Consider the following 20,215-nt stretch of genomic DNA (forward strand, 5'->3'; position numbering starts at 1 on the left):
CGCAACCAGTTTTTAAACCGGGCGTGGTTTGGCGTCCCTGCCCCGATGAGTAAGCGGAGGGTACGTCTCGGGTTCGGCCGGAGGCCCTGCCTGCACCGTGACACCCGCGAGTCCCCGTGCAGGTGCAGGGTCCCGTCCCAGCTGCGCCATCCAGGAGTCGTGCTGGAGGGTGGAGGGCAGGGTGACTCCTTGCTTCTGGGGAGGAGGCGGGGGGCGGGGGCCAGGCCAGGGCCCTGGCATTACTGGGTGTCCCCAGGCCGCTCCCGACTCTGCCCTCCTTGCTTGACCTCACGTTCACCCTCAGTTGAAACGGACAGTAAAGGAGGTGACCGTTTTCTGGCCGCTGGTCCCGCCCTCTCCTTACCTTCCTGCCCTTTGGTGGGACCCCCTGCCTGGGGCTTCGGGTCCGTATCTGCCTGAACCAGAGGCACCCCGGGAGCACTCTGTGTCCTGGCACCAGAAGAGCCGGGGTCCCTGTCTTCTCTGCGCCCACCTGGTGGCTCTGGTGTCCCTCTCACACGTCTCCCTGCACGACGGTCTCATCAGGAGACCCACCCCAGCACCTGCCTGAGACAGAAGTCGGGGAGGGACGCCCAAGTGGGCAAAGGGGATCACCAGGATGCTCTGAATGTGGCCCTCACTGACCGTGTCTTGGGGGGAGGCATGTGACCCCCAGACTGCTGAGCCCACCCAAGTTCCCTCCACTCCACCTCCCGCCGCTGGGCTGTGGGGGCCTCCCTTCCCACCCCATCACCCCACGCAGCTCTTGGCTCGGACGCTTCCTGTGGAGCCAGGTCCTGTGTGCTCACGGAGGGGGCACGTCAGGTGTATGTGCCGGGTGGGCACTCTGAAGGCCCCCCATCCCTGGGCGGGCAGCTGTGGGATGCCAGGTCCGCTGCCCCAAGCCAGGAAGCCTCGCACTCGAGCCCGGTGGGTCTGGAGGGATGACACTCCGCCCCCCCAGGAGGACATCCTACTTCATTTCTGCCCCGAGGGCGCTGGTCAGGCTGGACCCTCGCAGCACAGAGACCAAGCACCTGCCCACGTGTGGCCACAAAGCTGATGTGTGCTCGTGTGTGGGTGTGTGCACGCGGTGGTGGGAGGGGCTTCGCAGGTGAGAAGGGTCCTGCCCCCCCTGCGGGTTTGGGGCCCTGCTGTGGTGGCCCAGTGCAGCCGTGCACTCGCAGCCTCGGAGCTTGCACACATCACACGGGGCGCTCCCGTGGTGCGCGGGGCCTTGGGGCCGTGCTGGCATCAGGGCTGGCCCCGGGCTGGCCCGGATTCAAATCCCGGCCTTCTAGTGCGCTTCGCAGGTTCCTCTCGGTGCAAACCGTTTTCTGTTCTGTTGCGTGAAGATGCCGATTAAAACAGTGTCTCGGGCAGCCCGGGTGGCGCAGCGGTTTAGCGCCACCTGCAGCCCGGGGCCCGATCCTAGAGACCCAGGGTCGAGTCCCACGTCGGGCTCCCTGCATGGAGCCTGCTTCTCCCTCTGCCTGTGGCTCTGCCTCCTTCTCCCTCTCTGTCTCTCTCTGTGTGTGTGTGTGTGTCTCTATGAATAAATAAATAAATCTTAAAAAAAAATAAATACAAGTGTCTCACGGACCGACTTCCCGCCTGTCCCAAGAGGTTGTGCTCGCAGACCCCCCCGTGTCTTCCTTTGCTTAAGACAAGAATTTTTGAGTGACTCTAGTTCTGACTTGGAGAATATCTTCACACTTTCTATTAACGGGAAGTTCTTCCCGGAATTTTCATTTTAAATCCTGGCTGGGGAAACGGGTGGTAAAGGCCTGGCTGCTGAGGGAGCCCCGCAGAGCCCTGCACCCGAGCAGGAGACTGTGAGCCCAGCCGCAGCTGCGCCCTGGGAGGGGGTGCAGCCTCCCCCCGCCCCGGCCCCGCAGCTCCTGCACCCGCGAGCCCGTTCTGGTGGGAACGGCCTCCCTGAGGCCGCGGGCCACGCACCTGGCCTGGGTGTCCCTCACCGACCCGCACTGTCCTGTGAGGCCCGAGAGCAAGGGTCCCGGCCCTCCGCCCTCTGCAGAGCAGAGCCGGGCAGTCTGGGGAGGGAGCTGGGGTGCCCCTGGCGCCCTCCGCTGTGCTGGGCTGAGGAGCAAGGTCCCTGGCTTCAGACCTCACCCAGGCCCCAGCTTGGGGCACAGAGGTGGGCAGAAAAGGAGAGTTGACGGGCTTGGCAGCACCTTCAGCACATCCCATAGAACAGAGGGAAGCAAAACGGGCAGGGAGACTTTATGCCCTTACTGCGCCCTGCAAAATATCCGGGAGCCCTGTCTTGACGGGCGGCGTAGATGGTACTATTTTGGGAGCCGGTTGCGCATCCTCATGTGCCACCCGGAGCCAAGGATGAGGCTTGTGTGTTGACAGGTGTCTTGAATGCTTTGGACTTTACAGCTGCATATGCTCTCTGATTTAGAATTTTATTTTATTTATTTTTTAAAGATTTATTTGTTTATGATAGACACACAGAGAGAGAGAGAGGCAGAGACACAGGCAGAGGGAGAAGCAGGCTCCACGCCGGGAGTCCGACGCGGGACTCGATCCCAAGACTCCAGGATCGTGCCCTGGGCCAAAGGCAGCCGCTCAACCACTGAACCACCCAGGGATCCCTGATTTAGAATTTTAGCCGGGATTCTGGCCAATGGTTGCAAAACCGGATGGACAGGGGGACTGAGACGCTGACTCAGACCCCGACCCGAGCTGGCCGGGCCTTCCCGGAAAGTGACTCCGAGGTCAGCAGCTGCAGGGAGGGGGCGAGGGGCCGCGGCCCCGGAGCAGAGCCCTTGGCGCCCCCGGGCCGGCTGCTGCAGCTGCTGCGAGGGAGGCGGACGGAGGGCCTCTGAGGTGGGGCCGCTCTGGGGCTGCTCTGGGGCCGCAGCCGTGCGTCCCTGGGAGGTTTAAGGCCTCCAGCAGCGCTGTGCAGGCCATGTCCGTGTCCTCTTGACTCATAATTATCCACAAATAAATCTCTTTCTGGCCATGGTGTCGCAGGGCAGTGATTTCTTTTCCTGTCAGGGACTCCCTGTTAATTATCCCCTAGTACCTGAAGCCCCCCAGCCAGCCCCCCAGCCCGGCCCCCAGCCCCCGGGAAGAGCCTGCCCCACCGCCAGCGCCAGGAGGCCCGGTCCCCTCTCTCCCACCTGCTGTGCCCTGAGGGCAGGGCCCCCCGGGAGTGGGGGGCCTCCCTTCCCCACCACGGCAGGCCAGAGTCTGAGACGTGCTTCAGTCACTGCTCAGGTTCCACCGCCTGGGTCCCAGTTCCTGCATGGGGGCGGGGGGGGGGGGCAGCGCTGGTCCTACTGGCCCGGCGGGTACTGTGACTCACCCACACTTTGTGAATAAGTCCCCAGGCAGCCTCCAGGAACGCCAGGCTCCTTGCTGTGCCAGAGAGGGTGGGAGAGAAGGGGGGGGGCTGCTGTACCTCCCAGAGGCCTCAAACTCCACCTCTCGAGCCCCCTGCTGGCTCTCCTGTGCCCCTAGCTGGCCGGCGAGGCCCTCCTGGTGGGCGACTTTGTGGCTGCTAGAGCCCACTCCCACAAATGCGGTGGCTTACAGCAACGCAGAGTCACTCACAGTCGTGGAGGTCGGACAGGTAAAGATGGGGGCGCAGGGCTGGGTCCTTCTGGAGGCTCCAGGGAACCTACCCTCTGCCTTTGCCAGCTGCACTCCTGGCCGGTGGCCCTCCCACGTCACAGCCAGCAGTGTAGCCTCTCTAGTGTGACTCTGGCCCCTGCCTCCTCTTATAAGGACCCCAGGATGACATTGGGCCCCCCAGAGAGTCCAGGGTCACCCCTCCAGCCCAAGATGCTTAGCGTAATCATCTGAACCGTCCCCTTGCCACATAAGGTTACATCCGCAGGTTCCTGGTGATGAAGTCTTGGAATACAGGTGAGGCCCGGAGCCGATGACCAAGAAAGGATTCTGGAGGCATCTTTAGTGCAGAGTGGGGGGTCTATGGAAGCCCGGGGACGGGCCCGTGGGCAGGAAGAGCGGCGGCCCGGGGCCTGTGAGGGGAGGCTGGTTACACACCTGGGAGTCGGGAGGGGTTTGAGGATGGCGTCCTCTCGAAGGAAGCTTGGAAGCAAGGTTTCCAGGACCCTGAGGGGCAGCTATTGTTGGGCAAAGGTCACTGATTACCCTCTAATAAATCCGAGGCATGAGACCCTTCAGATGTGTATCGGTGGGCCGTGTGCTTGGGGATGATCGTCAACACGTATTGTGGGGGTTTAGAGATAAAGGACATTTCTAAAGGAATTTTTATATGTTAAAGTAGATCTACAGGCTCCTGGGGGTCGGGCTGAGGTTGCCTTCTGCCCTTAGCGAGGTATGAACATCCAGGCAGCTGAGTCCGTAGAGGAAGTTCCCTCTGCCTGTTTTCGAGGACTTGTCGATGTGCCTTGTCCTCAGCTAGTCCTCTGTCCCCCCATCACTGGCACATCCCCAGGGACATCCTTCAGCCCTCTGCATCCTGTGATGGGGATGGGGGGGCACCTGGGTCCTCACACGGTCGCCCGTCTCTCTCTGAGGCTCCGCATGAAAGGTCCAGCAGAGGACCACGCGTGGCTGTCAAACATCAGCTGCACAGAGGATTCCTGGTGCCGGCTTCCCCTGGAGGGTGGGAAGACCAGCCTCGGGTCCAGGCCCCACCCTGGAGACCACGCTGCTGCGGGCTTTCCCAGGCTGGGTTCCTGGAAAAGAGCCTGCTCCCCACCTTGAGCAACAGTAGTGGGGAGGGAGCGGGGTGCCATCCGAGGGTGTCAGGTGAGGCCAGAAGAAGGGACAAGGCAGGGGGAGGGAGAGAAGATGCATGGCAGAGTGTGACCACGACCAGGGCTTCCAGGTCGCCCATCTCCCCCCATCTTCTCCAGTGGATCGAAGTCCAGCCCATGGGGGTGGGCGACTCTGGGCTTTTGGGGTGTGCTGTGTAGCTTCGGGGCAGGTGTGGGTCCCGCTGGGTTGGACGTTGGTGCCAGAGCTGCTACCGCAGAGGCCAGGGTAGGTGGGGACGGACAGGCTAGGGTGGCCCGTTCCCGGGGCTGCGGAGGTGAGCTGGGTAGGGTACGATGGGAAGCCCTGAATCCGATGAGGAGTCCCCCCTCCTCCAGCGTCCGGTCACTGTGGACTCTGCTCGTGGTCACTGTGCCGTGGGAGTGCCTGCTGGAAGCCCACGTGCCTGTGTAGTCCCGAGAGGTCACCAGGTCCCCGCACGGGGGCTGCACCTGTTGGCACTCCCAGCCTGCTGGGGGGTTAGCAAGCTTCCAGACGTCTGCCGGTGGAGCAGGACGAGACAGGGCCTCAGCGTGGTTTCACTCTGCTCTTCCCTCTTAATTAGGAGAGTTACAGGGAGGGGCGTCTGGGGGGGCTCAGTCGGCAGAGCGTCTGCCTTTGGCTCAGGTCATGATCCCGGGTCCTGGGATCGAGCCCCTTGTTGGGGTTCCCCCCTCAGCAGGAAGCTTGCTTGTCCCTCTGTCTCTCCTCGCTGGTGCTCTCGCTCTCCCTCTCCTTCTCTCTCTCTCAAATAAATACTTTAAAAAAAAAAATCACAAGTCTGTTCTCCGAGTTTGTAATCTGTCTTGAGTTGTAGATGAAAAGCCCGTGTGCGGACCCGGACCATGGAGAATTCACCCGTCCCCTGGCCCTTGTGTGCTGGAGCCACGTCCCTGCCTTTGCAAGGGCAGAAAATGCCTTCGGGCCGCTTCCCAGCAGCTCGGAGTCTCGCAGCTGGGGAGTCCCCACCTGGGGATGACGGCTGACCCACGCCGACGATCGTGTCCAGTGCTCGGATGCCGTCCATTCCTTGTCCTTCTATCTCCAGGACAACGTGCATCCGATGCCATCTGGGTCCGTGGGCTGTGGTTTCTGCCCCCACCGCGTCCCGGGAGCAGTTAGGCAACAGGTGCGGCGGGGTGTGCCCCCCTCCCCGAGCTGGTGAGGATGCTGACCCAGGGCTGGACCAGGGCATGGCCCGGTGCTCTGACCCGTGTGGCCCCAGGGGGAGGATGCAGGGTCTGGCTTTGGGAAGAGTGACATTGGCCGAGGATTCCTTTTTTTTTTTTTTTTTAAGATTTTATTTATTTATTCATAGAGATGCAGAGAGAGAGAGAGAGAGGCAGAGACACAGGCAGAGGGAGAAGCAGGACTCCATGCAGAGAGCCTGACGTGGGACTTGATCCAGGGTCTCCAGATCACGCCCTAGGCTGCAGGCGGCGCTAAACCGCTGCGCCACCGGGGCTGCCCTTGGCCGAGGATTCTGAGCAGAGGAGAGGAAACTCACCTGAGGGCAGCTGGGAAAGGTGCCCACCTGCTTGGGGAGCTGGAGATTTGGGGTCTGTGACTCTCAGGGCTGGGCCTGGTCCCTGTGTTCTGGGTCCCAGAGAGACGGATGGCACTCGCAGGGGCGAATGGCGCTGATAAGGGGGCCATTCCAGGCAGGGGTGGGGGGCACGACTGGGGGGCGTCACCAGCCTGGCAGGGCAGGCTAACAATGGGTGAGCTGCAGAAGTGCAGGACAGTCGTGTCGCAGAGACCGCAGGCAGGACAGGAGCCCCACAGAGACCGCGGGCAGGACAGGAGCCCCACGGTCCCTGCGGGGGGCGGATGGACGAGCTCCAACCCACCGGTTGTCTCCCAGACCGGCTCCGGGTTGCTGTCTCCGTGCCGAGCCGCCGACAGGCTGAACCTTCGCTTCAGTGCAGAATCGGCCACGCCAAGGGGTCGAGCGGGTCACGAAGGCTTTTACCCTTCTCGTTCCAGGACGGCGGGTGGACGCACGCGGCTCGCACGGGGGCTCCCTCGCTCAGCCGGGAAGCTGCTCGCTCACGACCCTGGGGCCGTCTCCCTTCCCTCGCCATCCAGACGGCCCGATCCTTCGGCCCCAGACGCCGAGTAGTTTGGGAAGTGGAGACCAACTCGAGTCCCTAACAACTTTCTGCCACGACCCGAACCACATGGACCCCTCCCCAGCCCTTGCTCTCCCCATAACGGTGCGCTCTTTATTGACGGGACGCAGACACGGGGCAAACCAACCACAGGACCGGCCACTCGTGGCAGGGCCCCTCTGCTGAAAACCGGAGCTGTGCTGTTGCCCGGGTGCCCCCTGGACGAGCACATGCAGCTCAGAGGGTACACTCGAGACCCTTCCAGGGGGAAGGCTCAGTGAGGCCGTACGGTTCTTCTACACGTACGTATAATTTTTTTTGAAGATTTTATGTATTCACGTGAGAGAGCAAGAGAGAGCATGGGCAGGGGACGGGGAGACGGAGCAGACCCCCGCTGAGCAGGGAGCCCGACACGGGGCCCGATCCCAGGACCCTGAGATCACAATTGGAGCCAAAGGCAGACGCTTCACTGGCGGAGCCCCCAGACGCCCCTTCACGTACATCCTTGTTATGTGAACTGTTGTGGCCTCTTGCACGCACATCTGTGTGTTTCTACCAGGGTGTAAGCTGGTGTGTGAAGGCGTCTGAGTACACGAGAACTAATGCTCTAGAATCAGATTTCCCCAAATCTGGTCATTAAATGGGGGAACTAAGGCCCAGAGACAGGACGGAGTCGAGGCAGGTGTGGGGAGCCGTGGTTAGAACACAGGCTCCTGGATCCTGGGCCCCCCACCCACTCGCCGTGATCTTGGGCGGCTCCCCCGGGGCTCAGCTCTGCGGGTGGAAGGGGTGGCCGGCCAGCTCAGGCCAGCGCGTGACCCAGGAGGGGCCCCACACGGCGCAGAGGTCACGAGGCTGTAAAACAGCCACATAAACACGTCACTCGCACCTCTTGATGCTTCTGGATGTGATTACAGTTTCAGATGAAAGAAAACACCAAAACAAAGGAGGAAATTCGCAAAGATCTACAAATATGTATTTAAAGAGACTATAAGCCCTCGATGAACGTAATGAAGGTCAGTGACTGTGCTGACTTTGTCTCGCCCACGGGAGTTAGGAGCAGGGACCAAGACAGGTGCAGGACAGCCTCTCCCTAAGTGGCCCTGCAAAGCAACAGCATTGGCTTTTTTTTTTTTTTTTTTTTTTTTTTCAGCATTGGCTTTTGATCCCAGACACGCCCAGAGAGGACGGAACCACACGGAACCACGTGGACGGGCCCGCTCAGAGCGGAACTAGAAGTACGCCAGCTCGTCGTGCTTGGCTTTGTTGGTCTGATAGCTGGACAAGGCCAAGGGCTTGTTCTCATGCGGGAGACTCTGAAATACTCGAAGGTGCACAAATTCGTCATCGTCAACTTGGACCTGGAATGGGGTGCGGTCGGGGGAGGGGAGTGAGGGGCTGGCAGGACCTCTGACCCCACGTGCCCCTGCTGGGCCAGCCTGCATGGTGTAGGCCCTGGAGTCGGGGAGGGGGAGCCCTCCAGGTCATCCCCCCCCCGCCCCCGGCCGCCCCCCTTCCCCACTGCAGCTCTGCCGCTCACCTTGATGAAGTAGTTTGTCCCCGCGACCACCTGGCTCCTGAATGTCACGGCCTTAAAAGTAGTGTACTTCTTATTTTCCCGCTCTTCCAGCTGGGCCTTCACCTGGGGGCCGGGAGAGAACGTTAGCGGCCTCCCTCCCGCGAGGGGAGCTCACAGCTTACCTGCTCACGTTAAACACTGTGAACAGTTCCCGTGCGGCCCCTTAGGTTTTCTCCACCACCACTGACTGTTCTTGATCGCGGAGGGACGCGGTCCACGAAGCGCAGAACACGACTCCCTCGATCTGCCCGTTTCCATGGTGGTGCCTCAGCTTACCTCCGCCCTTCCAGCTCCACGAACGTCACGGGGTCATTTAACATTCTCACCACGACAGCACTATATGCAGGTTTCCACCCGTCTTCCCTTTTACTTAACCCTCGGACGGGTCGCTTGAAAGGCTGTGTGTGATTTTTTTTTTTTTACTCTTAAAAATTGAGTAAAATGTTTCAAAATTTTCAAAATTTTCAACAAAATACAATCTTTAGTTGAAAGGTACTCTCCCTTCTTGTAGATGTGCCCCGGTTCTCTGCACCATTCCCCTACTGGGGCCACTACAGCTGTTCCTCAACGTCTCCCACAACACAGGATGCAGCGGATTCTGGGCTCTGCAGGTAAAAATCACTTTACTGATCTTTAGACGATTTCTTTAAGAAGCAGAGCCTTTGGGCACAAGCTGATCCTGATCATTTGTGTCAAAGAGCAGTCATACTTTTGGGTCAATGTTGTTTTCCAAAGCTGTGACCTTTTAGGAACTGAGCATCTTTATGGCAAAAGGAAAACAGGTTTGCCTTTTTTTAAAAAATAATTTTTTAAAGATTTTATTTATTTATGAGAGAAGAGAGAGAAGCAGAGACACGGGCAGAGAGAGAAGCAGGCTCCCTGTGGGGCGCCTGATGCAGAACTTGATCCCAGGACCCTGGGATCACACCATGGGCCAAAGGCAGATGCTCGACTGCTGAGCCACCCAGGCGCTCCCCCCCCCCCCCCCCCCCCCCGCTTATAAATTTAAAATCTAAGCTACTTTACAAGTGCTCTAGCTGCCTGCTGGGTTGACAGTAGGCCCTGGAGTGCACAGACTTTGTGTTGGAGGGACAGGACTAGTTCCAGAGGGTTGTGGGGTTTTGGGTCATCGGGCTGCAGGGCACAGGCTAGCCCCTGGGAGACGGGGTCGGGGGTGTGTGTGTGTGGGGGGGTCACCATCATGACACAGGTGGGTCACCATCCAGTGCAAACAAAGGCTGTGTGTGTGGCCCTCAGGGAGGTGCCCCTGCTGGGACAAAGGGACAGGAGGCTGGCCTCTGGGCAGCACGGGGCAGGCTGGTCACCGTCCTGCTGCTCCTGTGCTCTCTCTGTGTAACCGCCTCCCCACCTGGGCCTACCTGTGTCTGAATTCTCACCTGGAGCCCCCTTGTTTGGGCAAAGCACCATGCTAGCTCTGCAGTGAACGGGCTCTGCAGGCAGCTTACAAAGCTGGGGCCCAGGGGTTTGGGAAGGAATCACCTGTCCCTTCGCCTGCTTCAGGGGGTGGCGGCAGGGATGGTAAGAAAACCCCAGCGGAGGTGAGGGAAGGGGCAACGTGGCAGCCTCGACGATGCAGAAGGGCAGCTCCGGGCACCGGTACTGACCCGGGAGGGGGCTCGGAGTCCCGGCTGGGCTGGGGGGCTGGGGGGCTGCCAGTCAGCAGTCAGCAGCCTGCAGGGACGGGCCTGGGCGGAGGCGGGGGAGGGCACAGGGCAGGACCAGGACAGGACCGGGGTGCGGGGCGCTCCTGGGGGCGCTCCTGGGCGGGTGCAGAATGTCCCCTGAGCCGGGTCGGGGTGGCCGTTCGCGCAGGCCGGCCCGCTCGGAGGGCGCCTGGCTGCCTCAGTTTCTCCCAGTGGCAGCACCGCGTCAACACGGGCGGGAGCGGCTGGCCTGAGAGCGGCGGGGGAGGAAGGGCAGGGCCTGGGCCCGGGGCCGCGGGGAGGCGGGGCTCGCGGCAGTCACCGCAAATCCCTCATTTTCACGGGTCCCGTGGGGGTGAGTCACCGGCCCGGGCGGCGGGGAGGGGGAGGGGGAGGGGGAGGAGCGGGGCGGGGGCGGGGGTGGGGTGGGGGAGGGTGTCGGGCCGGGGCCGGGGCCGGGGCCGGGGCCGGGGCGGGGGCGGGGGAGGGTGTGGGGCCGGGGTCCCGCCTTCGCCCGGCTCCGCGCCCGGCTCTGCACCTGCGGCGTGCGGGAGGCCCCGAGGCCCAGCGGGAGCGGCCCCGCGCGCTGCCGCCTACCTGGTCGGCGATGGCCTGGGTGTCGGCCGTGGCGGGCTGCGAAGCGCTGGGCGCCCCGCACATCATGCTGGCGGCGGCGGCGGCGGCGGGAGCGCGGACGGAGGCGCGGGCGGAGGACCGAGCGGCGGAGCTCAGCGGAACCCCGAGCCCCGGAACCCGCTCCCCTTAAAGCGGGCGGCGGTCACGTGGGGCGGGCGGGGCGGGGCCAGGAGGGGGCGGGGCCACGAGGGGCGGAGTCGGGGCGGGGCCAGGAGGGGGCGGGGCCACGTGGGGGCGGGGCCACGAGGGCGGAGTCGGGTCCCCTGCTGCCCCACCCCCGCCCCCGTGCGCCCCAGGCGGCCGCCCCCGGGGCCCTCGCCGCGCGCACCGTGTGGGCGCTCGTGGTCCTGCCCTGTAGGGACGTCCCCGAACCGCGGCCTCGGTGTCCTCCGGTGGCCGGTCGGGCGCGGTGGGGGCGGTCCCCCTCGGGGTGGGCTCTGCAGGGGACGGTCTGGAGGCGCCCCCCGTGCAGCGTTGGGGCGGGGTGGGGGCGCCCGGGGGAGCGGGGAGCTGCCCGGGAGGTGAGAGCTTGCCCCGGGCCCAGGGGAGAGAAGCCCGCGCGGCCGGGAGCTGGGGGAGCGGGGGGGGGGGGCAGGAGCTGCAGGGGGGCCGAGTCCAGGGTGCGGCCTCAGGGCGCTCTGCATTCAACCGGCCCCGCCCCCCGCTTGTGCCAGCGGATCTGGACAGTCACCCGCATGTGACCCAGAGGCACAGGGAGGGCGGGGGGGGGGGGGGCGCTGGACACAGGAGGCTCCAAGCTGTCCCGGCAAGGGAGGAGCTGGCTCCCGGGGCTTCGGCCGGGCTGGGCTGGGGGCTGCAGGGCTTGTGGTCAGATGGAGGGCATTTAGGGCAAGACCTGGGTGAGAATTAGATTCAACCACCCAGGGATGGGGGAGGGTCCCACACTTTATTCGGGGCGGGGGTAGGGGCCGTGCTAGGAGCTGTCAGGACAGGACTGGTTTTTGAGAAAGGGCCGGGCCCCTGCCCCCCCATGGCCCACCCCTCGGTGGCCGCGGGCGTCCTCTCCCTGGGTGCTGACTCTGCAGGAGCCCACCCGCTCTGCCGGGTGCTGGGCTGACCTGGAGCCGCTGCCAGGAGCCTCCCCCGAACAGGTGTGTGGGGAGACAAGCCTTTCTGGTACCTGCTGGGGCAAAGCCCGGTTTGTAACTTTAGGAAAGGACGGAGGACAAGGTGGGAGGACAAGTGGTTGAGCCCGGGGCGGGGCGCTGAGGAGGAGATGGACAACCTGTTCACAGCCGCATGAATGTGCCACTGAGTCAGATTTGATTCCATAAAAATAGAAAGCAAAGCATCAGAAATTAATTGTCAACGTGGGGAAAGGCAGGCGGTTCTCTGGCTTTTCCTTGTCACATGGCTCAGTGGGCTTGGCCCTCCTCCCCTCCCCCTCCTCTCTCCACCCTGCCCAGCAGGTTTTGTTCCCTCTTGCATTGGGTTAAAAAGAAAACCACAGGCCCAAAATGGAGCCTTTAGGTCACGTCACCAGGCCGGGACCTCATGCCTAACCTAGCCACAACCTGCCCCAGAAATGTAGTCTTAACTGGCCAGTAGGAATCTTCTGGTGGCACCAAGGAGATCATCTGTCCCATGGGTTCTCCTCCTTCCCCCAATGGAAGAGGAGGGAATCTGCAGGATCAGGCCCCTGTCCCCCCACCCCCCACCCCTCCCACCCCCCCGCCAGGGAAGGTGACCTTTTCCAAAATAATCTTCTCTTCTGCTGATTGTCCTCCCCTGTTTCTGCCTACACTATCCTCACACTCTCTGCAGCTCCCGGAGCACCTGTGTGCTTGCTAGATGGGATGCTGCTCTCAGTGGATCGTTGAATCAAGCCAGCTAGCCCTTCAAATGCACACAGTTGAATTTTTGTAACACAGGCCTCCTCGGGACGGGTCCTCTCTCCCTGCTGGACCCACTCCTCATTCGCTCACGCTGAGACAGGAGAGCCAGGTTCTTGTCTCACGGAGTTGAAGAAGGAATCTCATGGACAAAGGAGAGTGAGTAATGCGATAAGAGTTTTATTATTATTTTTAAAGATTCTATTTATTTATTCATGAGAGACACACACACACAGAGAGAGAGAGAGAGGCAGAGGCACAGGCAGAGAAGCAGGCTCCACGCAGGGAGCCCGACGTGGGACTTGATCCCGGGACTCCAGGATCACGCCCTGGGCCAAAGGCAGGCACTAAACCGCTGAGCCACCCGGGGATCCCGATAAGAGTTTTATTAAAGAGGATTCAGAAAAAGCTCTCAGGACTGTTAGGGATCCCAACAGGGCTGCACTGGGGGCCCGTAGGATTGGTCTTTTATTGAAATCCAACCAGGGAACTTTTAACATCTTTATTGAGAGCACCATGGAGTAAGGACTGGTGATGACATCTTTAATGGCCCATTTCCCTTTTAGGGTCCAGTAAGTTCTCTATTGGATCACAAGTAGCTGTTAGAACAAGACACCGAGGACCAGATGGTCCTGTTTGTTTCTTCCTCTCTGGTTACCTTACACCTCCACATTTTTGGGATTTTTGTGAGCCTCATCCCATGGCCCCCTACTTCTCTCTCCCTACCTAGCCTTCCCTTTCCCCTACTCAACATTTTACAAATAGGAGGGTAATACCCTGGGAAGTAAGTAAAGACCAGCCAAAGGACGGTGAGCAAAAGCTGTTAATTCAGAGCTGGCTTGTGGCTGGGGGTCCCACTGTCACCTGGGTTTGGCAGAGACTCACAGCAGGCAGGGGTGGGGGACAGCTTGATCATGGAAAACAAGGAATACTCGGGTATGCTCCATGGGGTCTGTGGGTGGGCTCACTACAAGCTGGGCATCCTGTGGGATTGTTTTCAGGGCTGGATTCGGTTTTCTCTGGCTGTCCTGAGCTAGAAGGGGAAGAGAAGCTGGCAGTCACAGCCGCCTCCTAACTGGTCCGGGCTTGAGGCCACAGAGGCCTGTGGCCATGGTCTGGCTTCTAGATGGTGGTTGTAGAGGTTGTGTGTGGGTCAGAGTTCTCTGCTCACACCTGGTTCCAGACAGATGTTTTACAGCAGCCACAGCAAGGAGGCTCTGGAGGCCAAATGCTCGAACTCAGATGCAGGCAGGCCTCCCTCGTACTGCTCTGTGGCACAGGACTAACTGCTGAGCATCTCTGGCCCTCTCTGTGGGGATAATACTCATAAGCAACCTCAAAGGGTTTTGAATTTTGTTTTTGTTTTTGTTTTTTCCTAAGTACTAAATGAGGGACCCCTGGGTGGCTGAGTGGTTGAGCGTTTGCCTTTGGCTCAGGGCGTGATCCCGGGGTCCTGGGATCGACCCTGCAGGGAGCCTGCTTCTCTTTCTGCCTGTGTCTCTACCTCTCTGTGTGTGTCTCTCGTGAATAAATAAAAAAAAAAAATCTTAAAAAAAAAAAAGTACTAAATGAGTTACTAAGTGTGAAACATTTGGGGCAGCGTCCGAGCCCCCAGGGTGAACTAATAGTGTTATTACTATGACTGCCTATAATTAGTACACTAACGTAAATCTCTCCCATAATTAGCATTACTTTTTCTGTCCAAAGGCTCTGGAAGACTGACTGACACTTATCTCTCATTCCTTAATGCCCCGGGGTTCTCATGTTGCTGGAGCTGGAGAAAAAGACCAAATATCCTGTCTGCCCAGCCAGGGTCCTGGAGCCGCTCCAGGGCCTCGGACATCGCTTCAGCTTGAAATCTGTGAAGTCCCTGATTTTCCCCGGCATAGGGAAGCCGAGGGCTTTGTTTCTCAGCGTCTCGGGGTCCTTTCTTCCTCAGCAAGGTGCTCATCTCTTTTGCTTTCCTCTTGGTGCTCGCAGGCAGGTGATCCACAGACCTGCTTCTGCAGCTAATCAGTTGTGGCTTGTGTTCCCATATGCAAAAAATTGTCATCAGAATCGGTTGCTAATTCCTTTTTTTTTTTTTAAGATGTTATTTATTTATTCATGAGAGACACAGAGAGAGGCGGAGACACAGGCAGAGGGAGAAGCAGGCCCCATGCAGGGAGCCCGACGTGGGACTCGATCCCAGGACCCCGGGGTCATGCCCTGAGCCACCCAGGCATCCCAAATTGGTTGCTAATTCAATTCTAGCCTAAGAAACCCTTAAAAAAAAAAAAAGAAAAAGAAAGGAAAAACAGGAAGAAAAGGAAAGATGGAACATTTACACAGCTAAGCATTTACCAGTTACCAGTTCATCTCCGTTCACAAGGGAGGGACAGTGAAGGTAAACCTAAAGCCAGGGGCCCCACGTGGGCACAGCGCGGTCCTGCCTCCCGCATTAGTGCCCATCACACGCCTGGCCACCTGTGCTTGCTACAAACCAAGTGGACCATGGCTTTAGCTCTGAGCCAGGGCCCTCGAAGGGAGCCAGCACCTGCAGAGGCAGCCCTGAGCCCCCTGGAAGGGTGGAGGGAGCTGCAAAAATCGGGGCGAGTCAAAGGAAGGAACAGATGTACCATCTAATCAACTAATGCAGGCAAGGGGTGCCCTAAGCAGAGAAGCCTCAGCACAACCCAGGGGATGCCCGGGGCCAAGGTCGGGGGCAGTGGACTCTCTGGGTCCACCTGGTCCACCTGCCTGGGCATGCCAGAGGTTCTCCCCACGTGTCCTAAGGACCTGCGTCCTGGGTGGGGTCCCCAGCGGGCAGACGGCAGTGGGCCTATTCCTCGCCGTCCTGTCACACAGGAGGCACTGAATAAATATTTGCTTCTCACATGCTGCTGTGAATCAGAAATAAAACCACGGTCGGAGCCATCAATACCAGGAGTTAAGGACAGTTCTTGGGTGGAGAGAAAGTTTATAAAAATTTCCATCCCAGAATTTAGAAGCACGTCAGTGGTCAGCCCCCGTCCATAGCAGGGGGCTGTGCGGTTGGAAGGGCTTCTAGAAGAGCGTTTCCCCCATTTCCCTGCCGTCTGCTCCACCAGCTGCTTGTGGAAATGCGAGTTTGCAGCCTGTCCCTGGAGACTCGGGTTCCTGGGGGGCTCCGTGGGGCCCGGGCACCTCGGGATTGACGTATTCACTGAGCTGTTGACGCCTCTGAGGGTGGGATGCAGGCATTTAATAACTTTGCTCCCTGTGATCTGATGTATTTTTCCAAAGTTTTATTTAAACAACTATTTTTGTTTTGTTTTTAGGAACAAGAATTGTTTTATGTTGGAATACTGCATATTCTTGGGAAGTTAATAATATCACGGGGGAAATGGTAGGGGTGTTACTGAAAAGCAGTTGCAGGGGCCCCTGGGTGGCTCTGTCGGCGAAGCGTCTGCCTTCCACTCAGGTCATGATCTACGGGGTCCTGGGATCGAGTCCCGAGTCGGGCTCCCTGCTCAGCGGGGAACTTCTGCTTCTCCCTCTCCCTGCCCCCCCCCCACATGGGCTCTCTCTTGCTCTCTCTCTCACATAAAATCTTTAAAAGAAAAACAAGAGCAGTTTCAAAACTGTCGATCTAGTGTGATGAATATAATTAACAAGTTACATTAGTAAATGAATGTGTAATGAATGAAAATCTCATGCACCGAAAAGACCGAGATGCGTGCAAAGTTGTTCCTTCAGACCCCGACGCTGTGTCTGGCTCCTTCCTCTAATTTTTCTTATTTCCCTAATTACCTATAATGAAAAATCGAGAGCATCAACATGAGGAAGAGGCCGCCGTGCGATCCGAGTGGGTGAACTGGAGCCTGGAGGGAAGGTCCGCGGCTGCAGGCGCGGGGATCGGGGCCCGGAGCAACGTGAATCTTTGGGCCCCTCATTTAGAAAATATGAAGGATTTCAAGATGGTGGTGACAGAGCCACAGCAGTCCTCCTGAGGGTGGGGACCCCGACGGGCCACCTGCGACGCGGCCCTGGCTGGCTCCCGGGTGCCCGGGCTCAGCCTGGACGCACCCTCTGCTTTGTGTCTTGCAGGCTCCGGGCAGAAACACAAGCTGGAGCCTCTTCACTCCCCCGTGAAGTGGCAAAAATCGTACCCCCCTCCCTGGCAGCGTATTTTGGGGGTTTCCTGAAGGGAGAGTCCTAGGTGCGGGGAGCAGCCCGCGAGATGGTGGTGCGAGTCCGGGTTCCACCTTCCGTACCCCGGGCCCCGACCGCCGGGATCTGCAGGGGCTCCCCAAAAGTCACGTGCACCCGGAACCCGAGCCGGTGACGTTGGTCTGGAAGTGGGGTGTTTGCAGATGTCAGCAGTTAGGAGAGGCTCCTAGTGGATCAGGGAGGGCCCTAACCCCAAGGGCTGGTATCCTTTATAAGGAAACCAGAGGACCAGGGAGATGGGCGGGAAGGAAGCCGGGGTGCACGGGGAGGGGCGGGGCCCAGACTGCGGGCCGCGGGGAGCCCGGGAGCGGGGAGGACGCCCCAGAGTCTGCGGAGGGCACCTGGCCCCGCCAACTTCTGGCCCTGAGGGAAACCGACATCCCTCGCCCCACACCCCACACGCTTCCACACCTGCACACACACACACACACACACACACACACACACACACTCGCTCTGGGGCCTGCCCGTCTGCATCAGGGCGAGCCCGGAGCCAGGAGGCCGAGTTGGGCGAACACACAGGACCCGCGAACGCGGAGTTTGCTACGCTCTAAAAAACCGAGACACAAGCAGGACAGGGATGAGAAGCGGGTCTGCGTGATACCGTGTGGAAGCACCACGGTCCTCGCTCCCCGAGGAGTCCGCGGGCGCCTCTGTCACTACCCACACCCCCTGGGCAGGTGTCCCTATGCACTGGGACCACGACGCTGTCCTGGGTGCGCCGTCCTGGGGGCAGATGGCACGGGGTGATGTGCGTGGAAGTGGAGAGAGACACCCGTTCCCCTAGTTCCCACCAGACTCTCTTAATACTTAGAACGTTTTCTACTGAACTAACTTCAGGCCCCAAAGACGGTGTAGCTTCCGCAGACTCTGCATCCAGTTGCCCTGCATGTGGCCCCGTACAGAGGCAGGGGCGGCAGCGATCCGGGCAGGAAGGGTCTGGGTTTAGGGCAGGGGAGCCGACCCACAGGGTGACTCATTGCTCTTCGTCCCCGCAAAGTCATCCCTCTGGGCCGCGCTCCTCCCAGGCTGCTAGTGCACACTCAGTTTCTCAGCCTTTGTCTTTCAGGAACTTGACCTTTTTGAAGAGTGCAAACCACCTGTTTTGAGGACTGATGGTCTTTGGGGCTCCTGGGATATTGCCTCATGATCAGATAGGGGTGATGCAGTTTGGGCAAGAATGCTGCTGTTGAGGCAACACGAATAGAATTAGAGATTCTCATCTCTAAAAGAACGAGAGTTTTCTTCGAGCCCGTTATGCTCTGGAGCGTGGACAGTGTTCATGGGGCCGCGTGCTCCTTACATCCTGTGAAAGGACTAAGGAGTCACAGTCGTGCAGACGGACGGCAGGAGTCACAGTCGTGCGGCGAAAGAATGTGGGAGCAGGAGCACGCGATCCCCTCGGCTGGGGGCCCGGAGCAGGGGCCCCAGGAGGGCGGGCCGCAGTCGGGCTCCGGGTCCCGCTAGGGTCGTGGACAGTCACGCCGACTTGGAAATCTGAACAGGCTCCCCTCGTGTACGAGCCTTTACAGAGGTTTGCTCACGTCACCGCCACGGTGAGGCTGTGTCCTCTCGGCGCACCTTACTGAGGGTGCCTGGCACCCGTGGGTCTTACCGCTGGCGATGTTGACTTCTGTCCAGAGTAAAGACGTGCCAGCCGGGTTTCTGCACCCTGACTTGCTGCTTCCCTATTGGAACCAGTAAGGACCTTTGAGACTCTGCAAACACCACTGCCGGTTCTTGCCTGCAAGGCACAGCCGGCTTTGAAAAGTTTCCCAAAGAGGGATGATTTTGCATTCAGGACAGAGCACGTTTATTTATTTTTGAAAATATTTTGAGAGAGTGAGAGAGTGTGAGCACGAGCGAGTGTGAGGGAAGTGGCAGATGGAGGGGAAGAGAGAGGATCTCCAGGCGCCCTGCTGAGCACAGAGCCCGACAGGACAGGGGGCTCGATGTCATGACCCTGAGACCACGACCTGAGTCAAAATCAATCAGAAAGGGAGACAGAACATGAAGACTCCTAACTCTGGGAAACAAACTAGAGGTGGTGGAAGGGGAGGTGGGTGGGGGGTGGGGGTGACTGGGTGACGGGCACTGAGGGGGTCACTTGACGGGATGAGCACTGGGTGTTATTCTGTACGTTGGCAAATTGAACACCAATAAAAAATAAATTTATATATATAAAAAAAGAGTCAGAAGCCCAACCGACTGAGCCACTCAGGCGCCCCGCACATTTATTTCTTAGATACACTGCATAGGATGCAAATATTTCATTAGCTGCAAACGTCCAATCGTTGTTTATACTATAAGGCGTATTTTAAAACTATATGTTGGTCCATTTCATTGACTTTTTTTTTGTGAAATTTCATGTCACAGATTCACTGTGATTATTAAAATTGCTCTTTTCTTCAGGCTCAGTTGTCTTCTTTCTTCTTTCTCCTGCTTTCGGATTGTTCCCAGCCTCACCCGCTGCCCTTTGTAGAGACTGACCTTGTCTCGTTCACGGCGTCGCTATTTATGGATGGCACTTAAACAGTTGGTCAAAAAGTTCATTCTGCTGCTAAAACCAGTTTCTAAAACGTTTCCCAACATTTTGTCATGGAAATCTCCAAACATAGAGACTGTGGGAAAAACAGGGCAACGAACACCTGTGCTCCTGCCACTAGCGTCAACCTTTGCTAATATTTTGCCATATTACGTGATTATTTATTGCATTAACTTCCAGACATCAGGAAGAGCAGAGTTGTGGAAGTCAGGATGGTTCACTGTCACCACTCTGCAGTTGTCTCCTAAAACTTTCCTAAAAGTGGGGATCCCTGGGTGGTTCAGCGGTTTAGCACCTGGCCCGGGGCGCGATCCTGGAGTCCTGGGATTGAGTCCCACATCGGGCTTCCGGCATGGAGCCTGCTTCTCCCTCTGCCTATGTCTCTGCCTCTCTCTCTCTCTCTGTCTATCATAAATAAACAAATAAATAAATAAATTAATTGATTAATAAACATTTTTTAAAAAGTAAAACTTTCCTAAAAGGACATCCTTTGACAGCTGGTATTGGCAAGCTACCATCCGTGGGCCAGATCCATCGCATCATGTGTTTAGTTATGTTTTTTTTCAGTAAGCTCTATGCCCAACATGGGGCTCGAACTCATGTCCCCCAGATCAAGAGTGGTGTGCTCCACCGGCTAAACCAGCCAGGCACCCCTCATTCCACCTGGTTTTGAAAATAAAGTTTTATTGGTACACAGCCATGATCGTCATTTACATAAGGTCTGTGGCTGCTCTTGCACCACAGTAGCAGTTGTGTGGCCCATGATTCTGAAAACACTATCTTATCTGTGTTGTGGAAGAGGGTTGACACAAGTCCTGACTGCTCTGCTCAGAACCTCATGAATTACACTGGTGTCT

General features: G+C 58.7%; 1 protein-coding gene across 1 annotated transcript; it reads right to left on the reverse strand.

Moving 5' to 3' along the window:
- Positions 1–7,840: 7,840 nt before the first annotated feature.
- On the reverse strand, positions 7,841–10,889 carry CSTB (cystatin B). The gene is made up of 3 exons (XM_038581602.1): positions 10,731–10,889; positions 8,431–8,532; positions 7,841–8,251 (listed from the first exon to the last, which is right to left on the reverse strand). The coding sequence occupies exons 1-3, from the start codon at positions 10,794–10,796 to the stop codon at positions 8,123–8,125; spliced, it is 297 nt and encodes a 98-aa protein (XP_038437530.1). The 5' UTR covers positions 10,797–10,889; the 3' UTR covers positions 7,841–8,122.
- Positions 10,890–20,215: the final 9,326 nt, after the last annotated feature.

Source organism: Canis lupus, chromosome 31 (assembly GCF_011100685.1).
Source record: "Canis lupus familiaris isolate Mischka breed German Shepherd chromosome 31, alternate assembly UU_Cfam_GSD_1.0, whole genome shotgun sequence".
NCBI classification, from domain to species: Eukaryota; Metazoa; Chordata; class Mammalia; order Carnivora; family Canidae; genus Canis; species Canis lupus.

Coding starts and splice junctions, on each gene's coding strand:
- CSTB (XM_038581602.1), bottom strand. CDS start 10,796: ATGATGTGCGGGGCGCCCAGCGCTTCGCAGCCCGCCACGGCCGACACC. Junction 8,533..10,730: donor CCCAGGCCATCGCCGACCAG/GTAGGCGGCAGC, acceptor CCCGGCCCCCAG/GTGAAGGCCCAGCTGGAAGA. Junction 8,252..8,430: donor GGACAAACTACTTCATCAAG/GTGAGCGGCAGA, acceptor ACCCCATTCCAG/GTCCAAGTTGACGATGACGA.